General features: G+C 52.3%; 2 protein-coding genes and 1 long non-coding RNA gene across 3 annotated transcripts; 1 reads left to right on the top strand and 2 right to left on the bottom strand.

The window, feature by feature from the left end:
• Positions 1 to 333: 333 nt before the first annotated feature.
• On the bottom strand, positions 334 to 1,000 carry LOC100902779 (uncharacterized). Its single transcript, XR_001951161.1, has 2 exons — positions 831 to 1,000; positions 334 to 540 (listed from the first exon to the last, which is right to left on the bottom strand). It is a non-coding gene; the product is annotated as an uncharacterized LOC100902779 (long non-coding RNA).
• A 367-nt stretch (positions 1,001 to 1,367) lies between these two features.
• On the top strand, positions 1,368 to 8,205 carry Nup205 (nuclear pore complex protein Nup205). The gene is made up of 10 exons (XM_003741330.3): positions 1,368 to 1,701; positions 1,861 to 2,039; positions 2,141 to 2,286; positions 2,372 to 2,690; positions 2,931 to 3,080; positions 3,182 to 5,515; positions 5,630 to 5,886; positions 5,975 to 6,475; positions 6,575 to 7,691; positions 7,827 to 8,205. Exons 1-10 carry the CDS (start codon positions 1,368 to 1,370, stop codon positions 8,160 to 8,162), a joined length of 5,673 nt encoding a protein of 1,890 aa, XP_003741378.1. The 3' UTR covers positions 8,163 to 8,205.
• Positions 8,206 to 9,383: 1,178 nt separating this feature from the next.
• LOC100902633 (myotrophin) lies at positions 9,384 to 15,542 on the bottom strand. The gene is made up of 4 exons (XM_003741311.2): positions 15,138 to 15,542; positions 12,610 to 12,723; positions 10,571 to 10,654; positions 9,384 to 10,040 (listed from the first exon to the last, which is right to left on the bottom strand). The coding sequence occupies exons 1-4, from the start codon at positions 15,234 to 15,236 to the stop codon at positions 9,948 to 9,950; spliced, it is 390 nt and encodes a 129-aa protein (XP_003741359.1). The 5' UTR covers positions 15,237 to 15,542; the 3' UTR covers positions 9,384 to 9,947.
• Between the last annotated feature and the right edge of the window lie 2,282 nt (positions 15,543 to 17,824).

Genomic DNA, 17,824 nt, shown 5'->3' with positions numbered 1-17,824 from the left:
GCTATGAGATGTAAACCAAGCGTATAATTCTGAATATTCTGAACATCGGAATAAATTCTCAAGGTACATATTGTTACTGAAATACGCAACGTCTCTGAATTCAACTGCTGATTAAGCCCCTGCTCCCCGTCAAAGTGGAGAAGATGTAGTCTCCTCCATCGACATCTGCGCCGGATCTAGAGATGTGATTCTACTTACCGACGTTGCGACTCCTGGGATCCTGGAGGATTTCCCCACAGGACTACCTAATCGAGCTCACGCCCGATGAGTCTGATTCAAGGCACAGCGAATAATCTCAATCTACCCAAGGTCAGCAGAGAACATAAGCGATCGTACGCTATTAATATGGTTTATTGAACAATATCGCCGACATGGCTCCAATGTCAGCCGGGGTTACTCTAGAGTTTGGACTCCACTCTATCCTCTCGACGAGAGAAGCTGGTGACGCACCGTCAAGAATGGAATCACGAATCCCGATCCGAAGAATAAGGACATCTTAATAGCAAGAGTCCACGGGTTCTCCATGTTGAACGGGAGATTCTGCCAAATCGGAAAAAGACACGTTAAAGAAATGTTCCATAGACCGGATAGCGCCCTCCTGAAAGAGGTTCGGCGAGACTTCTCTGATCGACCTGTACACCAGAGCTCCTCTTTCATTCCTGAGGAGGGCGGAGAGCGAGCGGAACGCTCAAGATTCGGAATGTATCCGAGACCTCGAGGAGCGGGGAAGCATTGTTCTGGAGCGGGGAATCTGAGCTCTGCGGGCCAATCAGTCGCTGCTGCTCGTGAGCTACTCCTCTGAGTGACTGTTTATAAAACACGAAACTTACGCTTCCAAGCACTCCGAAGGGTTCGTGATCATGGAGTCGAGGGGCTGTCGTCGAGATCTTCCTGGCGACCACATTCCTCGCCTGCAGAAGTCTTCGGCCGATCATTTTTCCTGAATTTCACGAAGGTGACTTCGGGGACAATCAAGGGAGAGCCAGTGTGTACCAGCAGCAGACGCTAGCAGGCGAGCTTCTCGCAGGACAGAGGGCGCCAGCTGTCTGGAATGAAATAATTTCGAAAATCGGGACCGATAACCCCCGCTTCCTCCACCACTGGGCGGTTTTGGGGATTCATGGAGGCATTGAGTCTTCTCTTAGTCTCCGCCCGGCGTCACGGACGTATATCGATTCGAGAATTTTCGCGCCACTTCTGACCGGTGCTTTCGATAATATTTCGGAATCGGCGTGTGGTGCTGCTGCCGGTGGTCGATCCCGGCGAGAAAGAGACTGTAGCTGAGCCGCCGGCGGTGTGTCGTGCGAGAAAAGTGCTGCTTTGAAAATTAAGCAGTGCGAGTATTTTAAAATAGTCCCGTCGAAAAAATGTCTTCGCTTCAAGCAAGTTATTTCAACACCCAGTGTTGTTTGATATGGGAACCGTACAAAAATCTCCAGTCGCGTGTAGAAGCCGCCGTTCTGCGTGAGGACCCGGCGAGCCTCGAGGGAATTTCGAATCTGCTTCGACAAAATTTCGTGAATTTCAATTCGCTGTTGTCGCCTCCCGGAAAATCGCCGAGACACAGAGAGATAGTGTCTAAGGGCGACAGTGAGGGTTTTAAAACTTCGGCCAGGTCAACCGACAACATAAAAGTCGATTCAGAATTCGTTCGCGACGCACTGAAACTCAGCGATGTCCTCGATCTGGATGAATTACGAGGTGAGCATGACAAGGCAGAGTTCAAATTTCGCCATGAGTTCTCGACCCCGGCCCGTTCGAGGTCACCACCCCGATTCAAACGTGATTTCGAGACGATATACTTCGAAATTCGATTGAGGATGTCCCAGGCGCCGAGCAACAAGTGATTCTCCTTCTCAGCCGCTGAGCTCATCACCCGGTCCGAAATCCAACTGGCTGCCTTCCCCGGCATGCCTAGGCTCCCGCTGGCCGCAATGTTGTACTTCGATGGTCAGTTTGCGCTTGCAACCGCCCTGTCTCAAATCACTCGAGCCGGTGGCGGACGGTCGTGGCTCGGTTCGATCAAACCTCAGGCACGAGTGAGTAGGGGGGAAAAGGAGAGAAGTCGGAAGAAGGGTCATGACTCCCAGTCTCTGAGCGCCATTCATTCCCCAAATAAAAATCCCCCAATAAATTCTAGCAACAACTCGATGAGGCTCTCAGAAATATCATGGTCCGAGAAGATCTTTTCGGTAGTCTGCTGGCGCGTTTGAGGAATTTCGATCCTATGAACGTCAAGCGCAACCTCGAGGCTCATGGATTGTTGGCGATCCCGGCGCTCCACCAGTAAGTTTCCCTCGTGCACCAGGAGATCGCTCCCGCCGGGAAAAAAATCAGATGCATCAACTCACGTACAATTTCGATTTCACAGGAGAACGCTCCTGAAAACGATTCAAGCGATCGAGGATACGATCTGTGAAACGATTTTCTACTGGTGCGCTCAACAATGTGTCACCACGCCCCAAGCTCTGAACCTGTACAAACTCCTGGGCGCTAAATGTCAACTGACAGCGAAGAGCTTCCTCAACAAGCCGAGCGCCTTACTGTTGACCGCCATGTTGAACGTCCTGGATCTTCATTGTCTACAGGATGGGGTGCCAAACAACGTGAGCTTGTCGCTCGTCGACCATCCCGATATCGCGGAGAGGTTGCTCGACGCGCTGAGACCTACATCGGACATCGAGTTTCGGGTGAGCGCCGTCGCATAGTCTTCACAGCAGGCTTCAGGATAGGTCGTGGCGCGATATGATCTCTGGACCGAAATTATTCAAGCGGACGTTCCCCGCACGTAATCCTTCACGTGGAGGAAGCCCGTTGGAATAAAAATTTCCCCGAGTTTCGAAGCTACTAGATCATGGCATCAGGTCGGGGGGATGATGGGTGGCACCTGTGTGGTTTGCGTCGAGCCTGAATCGACGAATATATTACAGCAACCTGAAGTCAAGAGTATCCTACAATTCGCGCTGACAGTTGCCGTGAACGCGTATCAATTAGCGCCTCCGCGCGGTCAGACACCGGGAGTGATTCAGACAGTACTCGAGGATCAGGAACGACTGATGGATGACGCTCTGCAGATGAACGTGAGTTGGTCATCCGTTTGGGAACTGGGAATCATCTCGCAGCATCAGTCACTTTCGAGACGGAGCGTAGCGCGACAGCTAAGCTCATCGTTCGTTCGCAGGTCTTTCAGCACATGGTTGATCTCATCGGACACAGACAGAGCGTGGTTCACACGGAACATTATCTGATGTTGTCATGGCACAACCTCATCACCGATTTCATCGTACAGCAGCCTCTTAAACTCCAAAAAATCAGAATGATCGCCGACGAAGTCGGCCGCACTTCCATGTGTTATCAGAACGAGCACGGGGTCAACCCACCGAGCGCCTCGCATAATTTCGAGCTGCTCCTCGAGTTTGTCTCGTTACTGTACCGGGGACCCGACAACAAAGTCCCGGAATTCGCCCATATCCTGATCGAAGAATTCTGGACGCAGGAAATCCGAGGTCACACGGTCCGTGTCTCTCCGCGACTCGTGGCCCTGTTCAACTTTGTCGTTCTGTTCAAGGAATACAACCAGCTCCTGCCCGTCAACATGTACGTTCCGTACTGCAAAATGTTGGCAACCATCTGCCAAAGCCCGCGAGCCGCTGCCACCTGCTTCAAAATTCTCAGCAACCAGCTGGGACCGTTGACAGTGTCGCTCGAGCACATCTTCATCATACTACACACCCTCCATCAGAAGCTGCGGAACGATGGGCCGATGGGTCAGAACCCACAGATCAGCCCAATGGAAGTCAATGGACTCATCGCGGCGCAGGAACTCCTCGCTGCGATGTGTCGGAGTAGTGAAAGCGCCAGAGTCACTCTGGCTGAGCATCCCGTCTATAATTCGATTATGCTCTACGTTTCGCTATTGGGTTGCTCACTGCCCACAAGTCTGAAAGCTGCCTGTTTGGACGTACTCACTGCCTTCACGATCACGCCCGAAAACGCACTGAAGGTGTGGCAATACATAGAGGCCGCGAAATTGGTCCCCGCAACCGCTTACGTGAACGTCAACCCGCAGCCGGGCATGCAGATGGACCTCGAAGAGGTCGAGAGCCGCAACGGATTGTATCCTGTGACCATCGCCTTCCTTCGACTCCTCGACACGCTGACGGACAGTCCCTTGCCGATAATTGTCGGCAATTCTGTTTTTAAGAATGGTTTCGACCCCTACATGAACTATTTGCGCGAATCTGTTTTCCTCAAGTTCCTCAACAGGAACTACAAGGATTCCAGTGAGCGATGGATCATCGGATCGCTCTCTCTGAGAATCATGGAGAAGATCCTACGCAAGTTCAGTTGCGTTTCCGACAACGTTCTTTTTAATGACTCCGCTACACTGGTGTTGAAACCGACATCGGAGAACGGCGCCCAACTGGCCTACAACCTACTCGCCCACCTGCTGCAGAACGGACCGTTATTGCGTTTGGTGCTGCGGATAATCGACGAAGGCATCGACGTCCTCAACGCGGACGAAACGTTTTCGGAGAAGAAGGACCTCGAAACCTGTATCCTTCTGTCGCTTCGGATACTTCAGCAAGCGCTCATCCAGCAGGATAATTTCCTCAGCGAGGTTTTCAATTCCCACGCAGCGTTGATCGTCAATCCTCTGGACGTTCTGCTGCGAGGTATAAACCCGAGAACTCACCGCTCGGACTACTGCTCCAACATAGGCCGCATCGTGGGGTATTTCTGTGAACTGCCCCGACAGTCGTTGGCCGCCGCTCGAGTGATTTTCCTCCTCTCGAGGAAATCCTCCGTAGCCGAACATTTGGCGTCGGTCTTCAACAACGACCAGGAGACGTCGACGGCGATCACCGTCGGTTTCGCCGGGGCGCTCGACCTGCCGTCGTACGAGGAACCGCCCTCGGGCAAGGAGAGCGAGTGGTCAGAACCCCAGATCAGAACCGCCATCGCGCAAACGATACTCCGTACGATTCAGCAGTGCATCGAAATGCATAAAGTTCCCAGCGTGGCCCACTTTTTGCTCGGCTTCGATATCCGGAGACCGTTGAATCGAGCCGCGCTCGAAAGAGCCGGATACATGGGACGACCGAAAAACTGCCTGCACAACTGCCTCGAGCTGCTCGACCTCAGCATCAATTTCCCGGAACGTTTCAGCGAGTCCCTGGCCGAGCTATGCTACAAATTAGTGTATTTCCTCTGCGCGAACTCGATGACTAGCGAGCCGGTTATGCGTTACCTGCGCAACACCGAGAACTTTTTCATTCGTCATCTGGTGAGCTTCCAGAAGAAACTCATCGAGCCGTCGACGCATGCGAGCGAGATCCTCCTGCAGCGATGTTGGTTCCTCAAGAGTTTGGCGTTGGAGCTACGAATGTGCGCTGAGACTAACCAACGTTCGATGGTGAAGAAAATCGTCGATCCGCTGGTAGTCGACGATGGACGCGTCACTGCCGACATGATGCAGCCGTGCCGGAGAAAGCTGCTCCGGATTCTCGACGAGGTAGGCCTGCGGACTCTCGTACGACGGGAGATATATTCTACCCTTTTCCGTAGTTTCCTCTGCGTTTTTTCCGCGCCCTAAACTTGCCGTGTTCTCTTGTTCCTTCCGCCGTAGATTGTCAGCACGAGTCTGCCAGAGGTCCGGCCACCGACATTCACTCACTTTGACCCGATCGCGATCAACGGTCTTCTGGAGGCATGCCATTACGCGGAGAATAGCGGAGGACCGACTCTGATCGACATTTCGGCCCTCCACGACCGCTTGGCTCTCGAGAAAATGGCGGAAACCGCCGATATATCCGGTCACCTCGGGGACATGAACGACGAGATCAGAGAGATTGTTAAAACCGCAGTTTCTGACAATGCGAAGAGGTGAGTCTCACGCGCGGAGCTCTTTCTCGCGCTCTTGTGCCCAAGCAATTTTCGGTGGACTCGAGTACTGACACGGCTTCTTTTCCAGTCGGTTCCAATTCGCTCGAAAATCCTGCATGTCCGCATGGCGCGACGTTGTGGAAGTTCTCGTGTGTAGTTGTCCCCCGGACCTCTTCGGAGGAGAAGAGAAGATGAGGTTCCTCCTCGAAGTGACCACGGAACTGTTGACATTGATCTCAGAGAGCCGAAAAGTCTCCGACTCCCTTACGGCCTTCACCGAAGTCGTTCTCATCAATACGATGTCGCTGAACAAGGTCCTGATGCGAGCTGCCCGCATCGGCTCCACCTCGGAGTCGAACGGCTACATTCCTGTGAACGCCTACTCGGGCCAGCTCTTGATCATTTTGCGGCTGATAATTAGTTCGCTGCAAAGGATCCCGCCCGCGAAACAGCTCGCGCGCAGTAACATCTACGGCGCTCTCTTGAATGTCTTGCGGATAGTTAAGGGCTCTCCGAAGGCAAACCAGCCTCCGCGTTCCATCGGCGAGCGGGTCCTCGACTCCTCGAGTGAACAACTTACGCTCCAAAGGTAGGTCGGCGGCGCGCTCCGCGTGGGCTTGCTCTATCGCGGCGGTCTCTCTTGGCTCGAGTCATCTTTCGTTTCCATTAATCTTTCACCCCGATCCAGGTCGCTGATGGACATTCTGAACTCGTACGGCGACAACTTCCGAGAGTTGATTTGCCGTGAACTCTGCTCCGGACACCATGTCATCCGTATGTTGGCTCTCTCCACATTGGACATCCTCCTGTTCGCCGACAACACCGACGTGTGGCTCCAACATGTTGCCCAGAAAGGATATCTGACCCACATTGTAGAAAGCATCATTCAAGACAATCACGAAATCCAATTGTTCGCTCGCGGAAGTCAAGACGACAAACCAATCTACCTGTTCAGTGCCAAGATGAGCGTTCTCCGGAGGATGGCGCAATCGGAACGCGGAGCTCGACTGTTGTTGGACTGCGGTCTGATCAACAAACTCACCGAGTTCTCGTCGTTCCAGAACCGGCTCGTCGTTAATTCTGCTGCGCCGAGGCGGAAGCTAGAGCCCGACAACGACTTCTACCATAGGATCTACGTTCCGTTGATGCAGCTCTTATGCGCGATAGCCTCCGCGGTACACTCAAACCAGGACTGTCTCTCGCAGCTACAGAACTTCCTAATCGCGCACAGCGACGTGATCCTCGTGATCCTCCAACAGCGTCTCGATAACGAGATCACCGAGCAAGCCCTGCTCGAGATCAGCTACGCGTGCAAAGTCGTCGGAATGGCGGTGTCTCACGATGACGTTCATCAGGGCCGTATACGGAGGCTCCACGACACGATGCTGTCGGTTCTACCTTGGGCCATCCATCTGCGACCGCGGAGAAATTCCCTCGGGACGCTGCGATTCGAATTGATAGAGAGCCTTCTCCACTCGTGCGTTAATTTCTTGGTGCCGAATATTCACGATCGCAAAACATGCCATCTTCTGTTCAGCCCGAATCTATTGGCCAACGAGCCACAATTCGGGAGTATGCCTCAGGCGTCCGGGCTGAGACTCGGTCTTCTGGTTCAATCGCTGCAAGATTTCGTAGCCGAATTGAAGAGCGTCGCCGAAGTGAAGAGAAAACGATCTCAGAAGCTGGAGAGGATAAACGAGATCTCAATGCTGGAGCTGCAGGAACTTCTTCCGGAAGAATACCAACAGGCGACTCTGGACACGGCTCTCCAGAGGGGAATCGTCAAGGACTGCATCGAGAAGGAGGTTGGTCCCAGGTCGAAGGGCGCACGAGCGAAGCTCCACTCTGGAGACCACTGAGGCGATCCTGAGATTGCGAAAATTCGAACGAATCCATCTTCACTCGAAAATACCGTCTGACATGTCTCTTTCCCTCCGCAGGTTGAAACCCTCAGGAAGCAGCAGGGTCTCGTTGTATCCATAGTCGAGCAGACATTGTTCATACTCTGGCGTCATCTGGAATATTTCCTCACCCAGTACGTTCCCGTCCAAGATACATCGCTGGAGATATTCACCCGCGGAACTTCGACAGATAGCGGCACCAATGTCACCAACGAGGAAGTTGAAAATCTGCGCGCGTCCGTTCCGAATGTTTTTTCGGATTCATACTTCCGGAAGATTCTCCAGGTGGAAGGCATTGTCGACACCGATGGAGACAAACAGAAAATTCTCGCAGCGCTCGTCAGGAGGCTGAAAACCCTTGTAAGATTAACGTAGACGGAAGAATTCTGAAATGAACAATAAAAGCTCATGTTATATCCATATTTCTTAATATCGTCTGACTTTTCATTTGTATCGTCCGTCTCGAGGGTGTTCCGGAGCGGGCCCACGGCCCGAGGCGGCCAAGGCGCGGCACTTTACACAGACGATTCCATGCTCGACTGATGTAGTACCTGGAACATCGAGATCAAGACAAACTGCCGGCATGTCTTGGCGAGCGGATCCCTGGAGACGATTTCCTATGACCTCGAGATTCGGAGAGTAGGAGACAGAGGTCTTGTCCGCGGCTCTTTGCTTGGGTTTCCAAACCTCGAAAACGTCATCGAGAGTGCTCCATCTGATAGCTCGGTATCCTGCGGATGGAGTCTTTGTGGAGCGGGACGAGCTGGTTCGTGGACGAACAGCGTATCGAGATCCGCCCCGGAAGGAGCAGAGTTGGGAAATGAGGCTCTGGTGCCCCCTCCCCTCCGAAAACTTCTCGAAACTAAGGCGGAATTGTCCGGCCGATTCAGGACTGACATGACACCGATGAGTCCCGCGTCAGTATAAGGAGTAAGCGTCACCCCTAGAAATCTTCGCGAGAACGTTGAAGTGCGAGCCTATGTCCGCATGCGGAGCTCGGGATTCTGGATCCAAGGACTTTGTTGATATTATGGCAGCCACGCGACGTGAGTAAGACAGACCGAATCGACTCCCGTGGATTGACGGCCAGCAAGAGCGTACCGATGCCGTTCTCGATCCGACCGCCGTAAATTCCTGAGGGAACACCGACCACCAGCGGATACGAGATCCTCAAGATTGGCGTATCTGCTCCCAGAACGAATTCCACCTAGTTCAAGTTTTCATTTTCATGCTTCATATGCTCGGCGAATGTGGGGGTTCCCTGCGCGAGGAGCCATGGAGCGCAAACGGGAGGAGCGGAAGGATGATAAAAATTTCTGCTTCCTCAACTTACATCGGGATTGCAGCGTCTGAACCTCACTCAGTCGGATATCTGCTGCTCTTATCTGTTTCGTGATATTGCCATGAACGATCACCCATTCTGTGGGAAGCGAGTTAGAGCGTGCCTCGCTCAACCAACTCGCGAAGTGAATGAGAACACCGGGAGATCGATCATTATTTATTGGCTCGTTTTATTTTATATTATGCTTCCGCTTCGAATCCCTTTCCCCATGATATAGCTGATCATTTGCTCGGAGCCTGAACAAATGTAAGACCTTCTCGTTCGGTAGGAAAAGGTAAAGCTCTTCTGTTTTCAGGTACCTCGACGATTTTTCCACAACCGCTCCGAATGAGCGAAATCTTTCCGGTTCAGAAGACAAGACGATCCGAATTCTCCCCTCGACATTTCTAAGTACAAAGGCCAATACTGCTTCGACCATGTATCCGTATGTTGATTATATCCGAAACTCGATATTGGAAGTAGGTACATATGTATATATTATGGACCGGGTTAGAGAGGGGAAGGATTCCGCACTGTCGGCCGCGTGGGACACCGGGACTTACGATGATCCACGGGTGAGAACTGACGCCTGTCGGAGCGAACACTTGCTTGATTGATCAGAGAGGTGGGAACATCCTTCTAAAACATCCTATTTGGATCGGGTGTTCCAACAGTCTCGCGAACTCGAGAGCGATAATACTGTGCGGGAATTAAAGTACACAAATCTCGAGCTTCTCGATTGACTTGGGCAAATTATTCTAATTGATTTGTAATCTACTGATCGCTTCCGCCGGTTTGCTGACGGTCGTCGATCCATCTGGCGATCTGCTACCTGTGGGCTACACTGACAACAACTCTTTGATTTCGGGCTTCTCCGCTGCTTCCAAGTAGCTCAATCCGTCGGGAGTCTTCTTGTCCGTAACGGAGGCACCCTGGAAATTAATTGAGAGCTTAGCTCCGTCGAAATCAGGAGCGATCATTTCGAATACTTGGGGACTCGCCCACGACCGTGTTCGGCGATCCACTGTTGCCGAGAGACGTTTGTGACAAGTTCAGAATTTTGTCAATCACAGTCTTTCGCCGATCCGACTGAACATATATGGACACATATGGAATTCCAATCACTGTTTCCGGTAAGATGTTACTCCACGGGGTTTGGGTAGACGGGTCGGGTTCCGCTATTCCCGGCTTGCATCAAGAGCGACAGGAAGCATGGTGGCTCTCCACGTAAGGAGGGCAGAAAAATCGGGTATTTATGCCTCGCGATCTCAGAGCCTGACAACGTGGCTCCTGATGAACCGAATCCGACCGCGAGGAGCGATCGTTCCTGCCTCCCATTCAAGGCGGATTCCCTCTGGTCATCGGTCTTCCTGATGTTCTTCCGCTCGGGTCCCCGATGGTGAGTGAGGGATGAAGTGAACGTGGCTTGCGGAACTTCAAAATGGACTGGAAAGGAACTCACCCTATTCAAGAGCAAAGTAACGCATTCAGTGTGACCCTCCCAGATAGCGGCCAGAAGAGGCGTTATCCCGTATTTGTCCTCAGCCTGAAAAGAGAAGAGTCCCTTCGTTTACTAGCTCGCGGAAAAAGACGCTCGCGATTTGGGGGAAAAAATGAATTCCAGAACTTTCGTCTGGTCACAGCAATCCGGACAAGTTTTACAAAGAGTTGATCTTCCCGAATAAGCGTTCGGGTTCAATGGAACTCCGAGCTAGACGGGAGACTCTCGCGGGAGCTTGGACCCGAGTTCCAAGCCGTCCGAAAGCTCGTCACGAAGAGAGTTCAAGCTTTTTGTGAAGAATTAGTTTTTCTGTACGTCCGTTGTTGTTATTTCCGATGTTTTCCTTCGGCATGGAGAAGTCAGGGGATCGACTGGCGCTGCAAGAGCACCTCTAAAAAAGCGCTCCGAATCATTGGACTGAAGAGCCAGTCCGACTGATGCGTCGGCGAAGTTCCGGATCGCCGCCCGTGGTTAGGCCGGAGCGTAGAAGTAGCGGTGTTGAAGGAACGAAAGAAGACGGAGCCGATCATTAACAGAGAAGAGGAGCGAGCCCCGATTTAAGGCCGTTCCGCAACTTCCATGGGGAGCTGTTAAAACACACATTTATACAGACACACCGAGAGGCACAACACGAATTCATTTTTCGTCGGCTCTCCTGCGGTTCTTGTCTCGAGCAGCGGCAGAACTTCTCTGTTTCAGTAGTCCGTGGCCGCGATGGAAACATCATGACGAATCGGGCAAGAAAAATTGCGATCTTCTCGCTCATATCCGTGTGGTCATTTCACCGGGATGCCCGTCCGTGCCAGCCAGTCTGACCAAACATTGAAATGAAGCGAAACCGCTGCGCCGTCGTCACTTGGAGTTATTCTCGCGAGCCGTCTGAATCACGCTTTCTACCATGGACTGCGACACGATTTTCATTCATTGTCGTCGTAGCCCATTGTAAACGAGTGCAGTGAGTCTTCAGTTCGATCCATGATCCTTCAATGAGCCGCGAGACACGGAAGGAACTGACCACGGATGCCGGGCTCACCGAATGGCTTCCACAAGAGCTCGACTTAGAAGCTGAGGCTCGAGATATTCCGGAATCGACGTGAAGTTTCGCTGCGAAGAATGACGGTCGAGGTGCGTATGAAGGGAGAGCCGCTACCCGATACGACAGAAGCTCGCATCGTGCGCGAAAAGGGTTCCTGGCTATTGAAAACAGTCGGCTGATCGTAATCTCGGTGTGCACACTTCAGGCGCCCACCCAACGGGGCAACAAGCGGTATTGGCCCACCGATAAGAATGGAACATGGACTTTCGCTTTTCATCCTTATGAAAACGATCGTTTGGGTGCCGCGGTCACGCCGAGCGTTCGGGTATCGGTCGTCCGTCAGAGAACCGAAGAGCACCTTTCCCAATGGACGAATTCTCGTTTCCCTCATTATGACAACCCAAATTAAAAGTTTCCGTCAGCATCGACTTCTCCCCTCCGGAGAATGACGTGTCGAGAACGGCACAGATAGTCGAGAGCGGGGATGGTTTTAAAGCCTCCATAGACTATATCAACGGAAACCGTAAACTTATACGGAGAACAAAACTGGGATGCATTCGGTGAAGAATTATTGATATTTTGCACGAGATAGGATTCGAGAGGGGGAGAGGCGTCCCAATTCTTGTTTCAGAGCAAAAAATCGAACTCCTCGGGGAGAAGAACGCCAGGTCGCTCTTACTACTGCTCTATATAAAATGAAGCGTTTGTCTTATCCGCTGCTCATTGCTCCAATCCGTTGATCATCGGGGAATCAGCGCTAGCGCACGCGACTAGAAGGCGGAGACTTTTTCCTAGACTCCCAGGCGAGATTTTCAATGAGGTATGAAAGGGACGGAGATGCTCCTCCTTGAATCGTCCCGGCGAATTATTCCCGAGCGACAGACCATTCGATCAGAATGCGCACAAGAAGTGCTCCGGAGCATCCTTACGAACATGCGACATGATTTCCCACAGTCGAACTCACATTAACGTCAGCGCCACTGTAGAGGAGATACCTCAACACATGAGTGTGTCCATAGTCCGCGGCGTGGTGTAATGGAGGTCGGCCATCATCCAGAAGACGGTTGACATCGATTCCCTGCGAAGAGCAATAGTGACATTAGAGACTGCCCGAGTCTCCAGGTCAGACTGATCCACCCCGCGACGGCATCAATCGTGTCCGAGCTCGGAATTCGATTCGGACAGCGCGGAGAGATCTCGAGAAACCTTGTCTCTAGCAGACTGCTCCCAACAAGTCGTCTCCACAGCCTCAGAAGGCCTCGGACGTTCCCGATTGTGTTTTCCCGAGATGCTTGTTTGAACCGGTCGTAGCGCATCGGATGACATAAAATTCTGGCGGTTTAATCGAATTTCTCAGAGATCGACTCGATCTTGAAAAATCGTCACAACGTGGGCTCGGGGAGCGAATTTCGCGACCGATAAGGATCAGCCCCCCGAGCAGTCTCGGATTGGTGGGAGAAGGACGGTAGGCTTATTATTCCCGATTTCACCACTCTATCCTTTCCGATGTCTCCACAGTCGATGCGGCGAACGGATGCTTGGGGAAGTCTCCGCGGACTGCCGGTTCCTCCGACGGGATCGACGCGTCGATTCTATCCGTTGAGGACTTGACGTCTGGGATATCGTCGAGGCGCTACTTTTCATCACGAGGCGTCATGGCGAGAAAACGCGGAATGCAAATTATGCATTCCATGGGAATTAGTCGCGTGAAAATCGTGGGTACCCAATGGCTCCAAGTATTTCCATAGGGACGAAAATTTTCGGCTGATTCGATAAAACGAATGAGAGGGACTGTGTGCTCATTCGCGGAGACTTCTCGGTGGAACAACGGCGATGGCTTTTCCTGGGGCAGCATACAGTTTTCATGAGGCCGAGGGGGCGAACGCACGACCGGTGAGGAGGCGACCACGCTACCTTAAACCTGCGTGGGCGGAAATGATCGCTCAAATTACGCCGGTCGCTCCGAGGAGGCGTCGCGTCAGCGATTCAAACTAACAACCGCTGCTGACAAAATCGCTCCCAGCAGCGCTGGGGCATCAAACGGAACACGCATAGTCTACATGCTGTGCTATCCGATCTAGTGGTACGCATCGGGATTCGGGATGCGCGCGACTCCTAATGAGCATGGGATTGGCTCTTGTTTCTAGGTGATGCTCCGTGACAGGAGTCGTCATTCGTCATCCTATAGTCCCATGTGTCATTAAACTGTGAACAGCTCGATCGGAGCTTTATCCTCTCTGTCCGGGGAAAAATATTTTTCAGAGCTCCTCTCTGGGAAGAAAGGGACTGATCCCAATGAAGTCACGGATACAGGTCCATTCATCTAGGTCTATTTATTTAAAGGGGACCTCGAGAAACTCCCGGGAGGAAGATCTCCGAGAACTTATGCCTTCAAGGAACTCGCGCATATTTCAATACACTCGCGCGTACTCCCCGAGCAAACTCATTCTCTGTATCTTTCGACTCTCTTCCGGAGAGCAAGTGGGTGGGCGAATCTGGTCGACGCATGATGGCGACTCTCTGTCTCAAGATCCATAGCAAGCCCAAGATCACAGAAAACAATCCCATGGACAGGATGATTCGAAAATCGAGCGCCGATCGAGTCTTCGATAGCCTTGAGAGTCATGCCGCCTCACACTCCAGTCTAGGGTTGTCTCCGTTCACGAAAGAGGCGGGAACCGATCTTTCGTCGCTCGATTCCAAGCGCGAACCCATTAGACTTCCTCCGGGATTAATAACGCATCCATTCCCCATCTGGCGCAGTATGAGATCTGACATGAGATCACTGATAGTTTCGCCTTCTGCGAGCTGACGTCGTCGCGAATGCGTCTCGCATTCGATTTCGTGTCACGTGAACCGAGCGGAGGCGTGCCAATGACGCGATCGAAGCCGGTACGCTTCTGTCACTACAGTTACTTGAACTTCGTTGGACGAGTCGCCGCCGACGGCGCAGCGTCAGATGGATAGGCAGTCTCCGACTAGCGACCCGATCAAACAAAGATGCTCAAAGCGTTCACGTATTGACTAGCGCAAAACTCGGTTCTTTCCGAAAATTTCCGCAGCGGTGCCTGCCTGCAACGGAACCTCCGCTAGCTTTTGTTCCGCACGAGCTTTCCGTCTCTTCGTGCTTCCACTCCGGCAGTAAAACGTAATCCCGTATCAGGCAAGCTCCGGAGAGCTCCCGATAAAGACACTCGCTCGAGTTCGATTCCGATTGCTTCCAGACAGGATGTTTTGAAATTTCCTTATGCGATAACGATAGGATTGCAACTCCGTCCCTCGCCCGAGTTCGGCAACTGAGACACCACGTATGCGGGGAGCTGCTTAGAAATCGGAAGCTGGAAGTGGTACCGGCCGCGGCGACGCTGCAGAATGACAGCGGACCGGAAGAGAGCCGGTAATGACAGATTGTCTTTGCTCTCTCGATATTTACACAATGCAGTTCTCTTCCATCAAAAAGCGAACCACGCAAAAGTATAATTTCTGACTTGCCTTGCACTCAACAAATTCCTGCACGGTGTCAAGGTCTCCGTTCTTGATGGCCCAAATGAACTTCTCAGAATTTTCATCGCTCGAAACTGGCGCCGCCATTCTTGCTGCCGGATGGGGGAAAACTTTCTCAGCAGAACGTGCCAGGAATCCCGCAACAGTCCGAGCGCTGTCGACGTCTCCTCGATCCGAGCGTGCGCTTGCAACAGATGATGGGCGGTCTATTCGCTGAGGTTTCCCCTAAGCACATACACCTGAGCTTCCGAAGCAGCAGCTACAGCGCACTGTGACAACAAACGACTTTTTGGGCGGCTAATAGTGAATAGTAGACGGCGTCAGCAGCAGACGGCAGTTCCCGACGTAAACGACGACGGCAACTGTTGCTTGTCAGCGCGCTGCCGTCTGCTCAGCGACGATCGTCCGTCGCCTCCCTCCGCCCCTTTCTTGGTTTGCTCCGTCTGGCAGCCCTCCACCGGTGGAGCGGGGAGAAGCTCAACCAGCTTACGGAACAATTCAGTTGAACGGCCAGTCGTCGCTAAGTGAAACCGGCGCCTCAATGATCAGCAACACACAACGATGTTTTTTGCTTGGATGGCGATGAACACGAGCAGCGGGGAAGAGACAGGACGCACGTTCTTGGGATGCAGAAAGCCAGACAATCGTCGTCATAGGTCACGATATGGACCCGTCCATTGCCGGAGGATTAAAGAAAGAGGCATCCGGTTTTTCCGGTGGGGGAATTATGACATTAGGGTGTCCCAAGATTTGAGAACGCATAGCGACACCGGAGCACCCTTATGGCCTTGCATGAGATATCAGGCCGAAAAATGCAGCGTTCTCTACAAAGCTTCAAGGCACGGGTGGAAGGCTCACGCGGATGTATATTCAATCGATTTCCGAAGGTATTTTTCGGGGGCATCTCAGATCATTTTCCAGACGTCGCAGCGGAAACTCACAGACGGTTCGCCGGCCGTTGACGCTGTCCACCCTCCCTGTTGCTTGAATTTCGCCGCCTGCCGGAGGAAGGATCGAGCATTCAGGCAGTGGACACCGGGAAGAGATTTACCCATACCTTGGGACTTGGCATTCTTGAGGTACAACCCGTGACGGGTTCGCCGCGGGGTTTGCGACTGACTGGGCGGCAGCGGCGGGATAACGAGCCTCGCAGTCGGCACGCATTGACTCAGAGGGACACTCGGGGACTCACGCCAATGTACGCTGTCCTGACGAGCTGAGAGACCCCCATGGAGCCCTTCCTCCGCTTCTCTTATCCGAAGAAAATATCCCGTATGAACATGATATCGGCGCCGCTGCTTCTCCGAAATATTTCCCCTCCCGGGCAACAGCTTCTGTATAAGCCCTGCACCGCGTCCCGTCCGGACGGCACGCGGAGCAAGACCCTAAGAAGGAAGTTGTGGAAAGTCTTCCGACTCCCTTTGGCGATTCAACGACCGAGCGATCCATACTAAATCTGGAGTTCGGTATCAGAGCAAACCGAAAACCCCTGCGAGAAATACAGATTTGACACGCTTCGCCAGACCAGAGAGAGAGCTGTAGCTTTCGAGATGAATTGATCGAGAGATAAATCGGCGCTTATGTTATTCGGCCACTTTTCACAAGGAAGTCAACTAATAATATTAATTGATATTGAATGTTTCGATTCAATGCTCCATGCGATCGCTGTGTTAGAAAAGTCACGCCCTGGAAACGAGTATGCGAGCACTGGGTAGAGGAGGATCCGACAGCAGATGGACGCCGCCGAAAGTTCACAGAACTCCGCCAGGAACCGGCTTATCTTCAGCGTGTGCACCTCCGGCGGAACGATACCGACCGCGGAGCACAACGATGGAGGAAAAACTTCAGTGTACTTCCTATCCGCATTGGTTCTAATGGAGGTGCTCGTTTAACGTAGATCTCGTACAAAGTTCAAACAAACGGCACCTGGAAAGTTCAATTAATAGAAGTGCAAGTCCGCCTCAAACGAATCCCTTGGTATTCCCAGCTGAGCTCAGAATATTGACCCGGCAGAGAATGCATGCTGTTTTTTCGAAGTGTAGGAGCGCATTGGGAGCGAGAGATGGAGAATTTAACGAGCTTCATGGTCTGCTCCCCTATGATAGGGGAAATCGGAAACGAAGGACAAAGTCTGACATTTCAATTGTCCCCGAAAAGACCCCCAAGTTCGGGGGGTCGTTGTACATATGAGTTTCCGAAACGGCTTGTATGTACCCTAAAGTTCCGCGTATAAGGAACCCTTGATTGTGGAGAAAAGTTCCGCGTATAACGAACCTCCCGTATAGCGGACCCCGCGTATAACGATCCTTCCGTATAACGGACCCCGCGTATAACGATCCTTCCGTATAACGGACCCCGCGTATAACGATCCTTCCGTATAACGAACCTTCCGTATAAAGAACCTTCCGTATAACGAACCTCCCGTATAAGGAGCCTCGCCCATAACGAATCTCGCGGATGAGAAACCTTCTGTATGGTGAGCCTCGCGTACAGCTTGCTATTTTATTTGGAGTGCGACCTTATCAGGTACCGGTTGACTCAAACGATTCCGACGGTATCGAAAGTTTCCCTTGGAGTTGGACCGATACAGAACAAGAGCTTCATCGCCGTGAATCTTATGCGGGTACGTGTATCATCTGAGCCGGATAATGATAGGGTAGTGCTCGATCTCCTCA

Source organism: Galendromus occidentalis, unplaced genomic scaffold, assembly GCF_000255335.2.
Source record: "Galendromus occidentalis unplaced genomic scaffold, Mocc_1.1 scf7180000077157, whole genome shotgun sequence".
In the NCBI taxonomy this organism is placed as follows: Eukaryota; Metazoa; Arthropoda; class Arachnida; order Mesostigmata; family Phytoseiidae; genus Galendromus; species Galendromus occidentalis.
This window is presented reverse-complemented; position numbering and strand designations above follow the sequence as displayed.

Excerpts from the sequence above, each read along its gene's own strand:
- Nup205 (XM_003741330.3), top strand. The coding sequence starts at position 1,368 with ATGTCTTCGCTTCAAGCAAGTTATTTCAACACCCAGTGTTGTTTGATA. Across the intron at positions 1,702-1,860 it reads CGATCTGGATGAATTACGAG|CCGCTGAGCTCATCACCCGG; the intron begins GTGAGCATGACA and ends TCTCCTTCTCAG. Across the intron at positions 3,081-3,181 it reads ATGACGCTCTGCAGATGAAC|GTCTTTCAGCACATGGTTGA; the intron begins GTGAGTTGGTCA and ends GTTCGTTCGCAG.
- LOC100902633 (XM_003741311.2), bottom strand. The coding sequence starts at position 15,236 with ATGGCGGCGCCAGTTTCGAGCGATGAAAATTCTGAGAAGTTCATTTGG. Across the intron at positions 10,655-12,609 it reads ACAGTGGCGCTGACGTTAAT|GCTGAGGACAAATACGGGAT; the intron begins GTGAGTTCGACT and ends TTCTCTTTTCAG. Across the intron at positions 10,041-10,570 it reads TTACTTTGCTCTTGAATAGG|GGTGCCTCCGTTACGGACAA; the intron begins GTGAGTTCCTTT and ends ATTAATTTCCAG.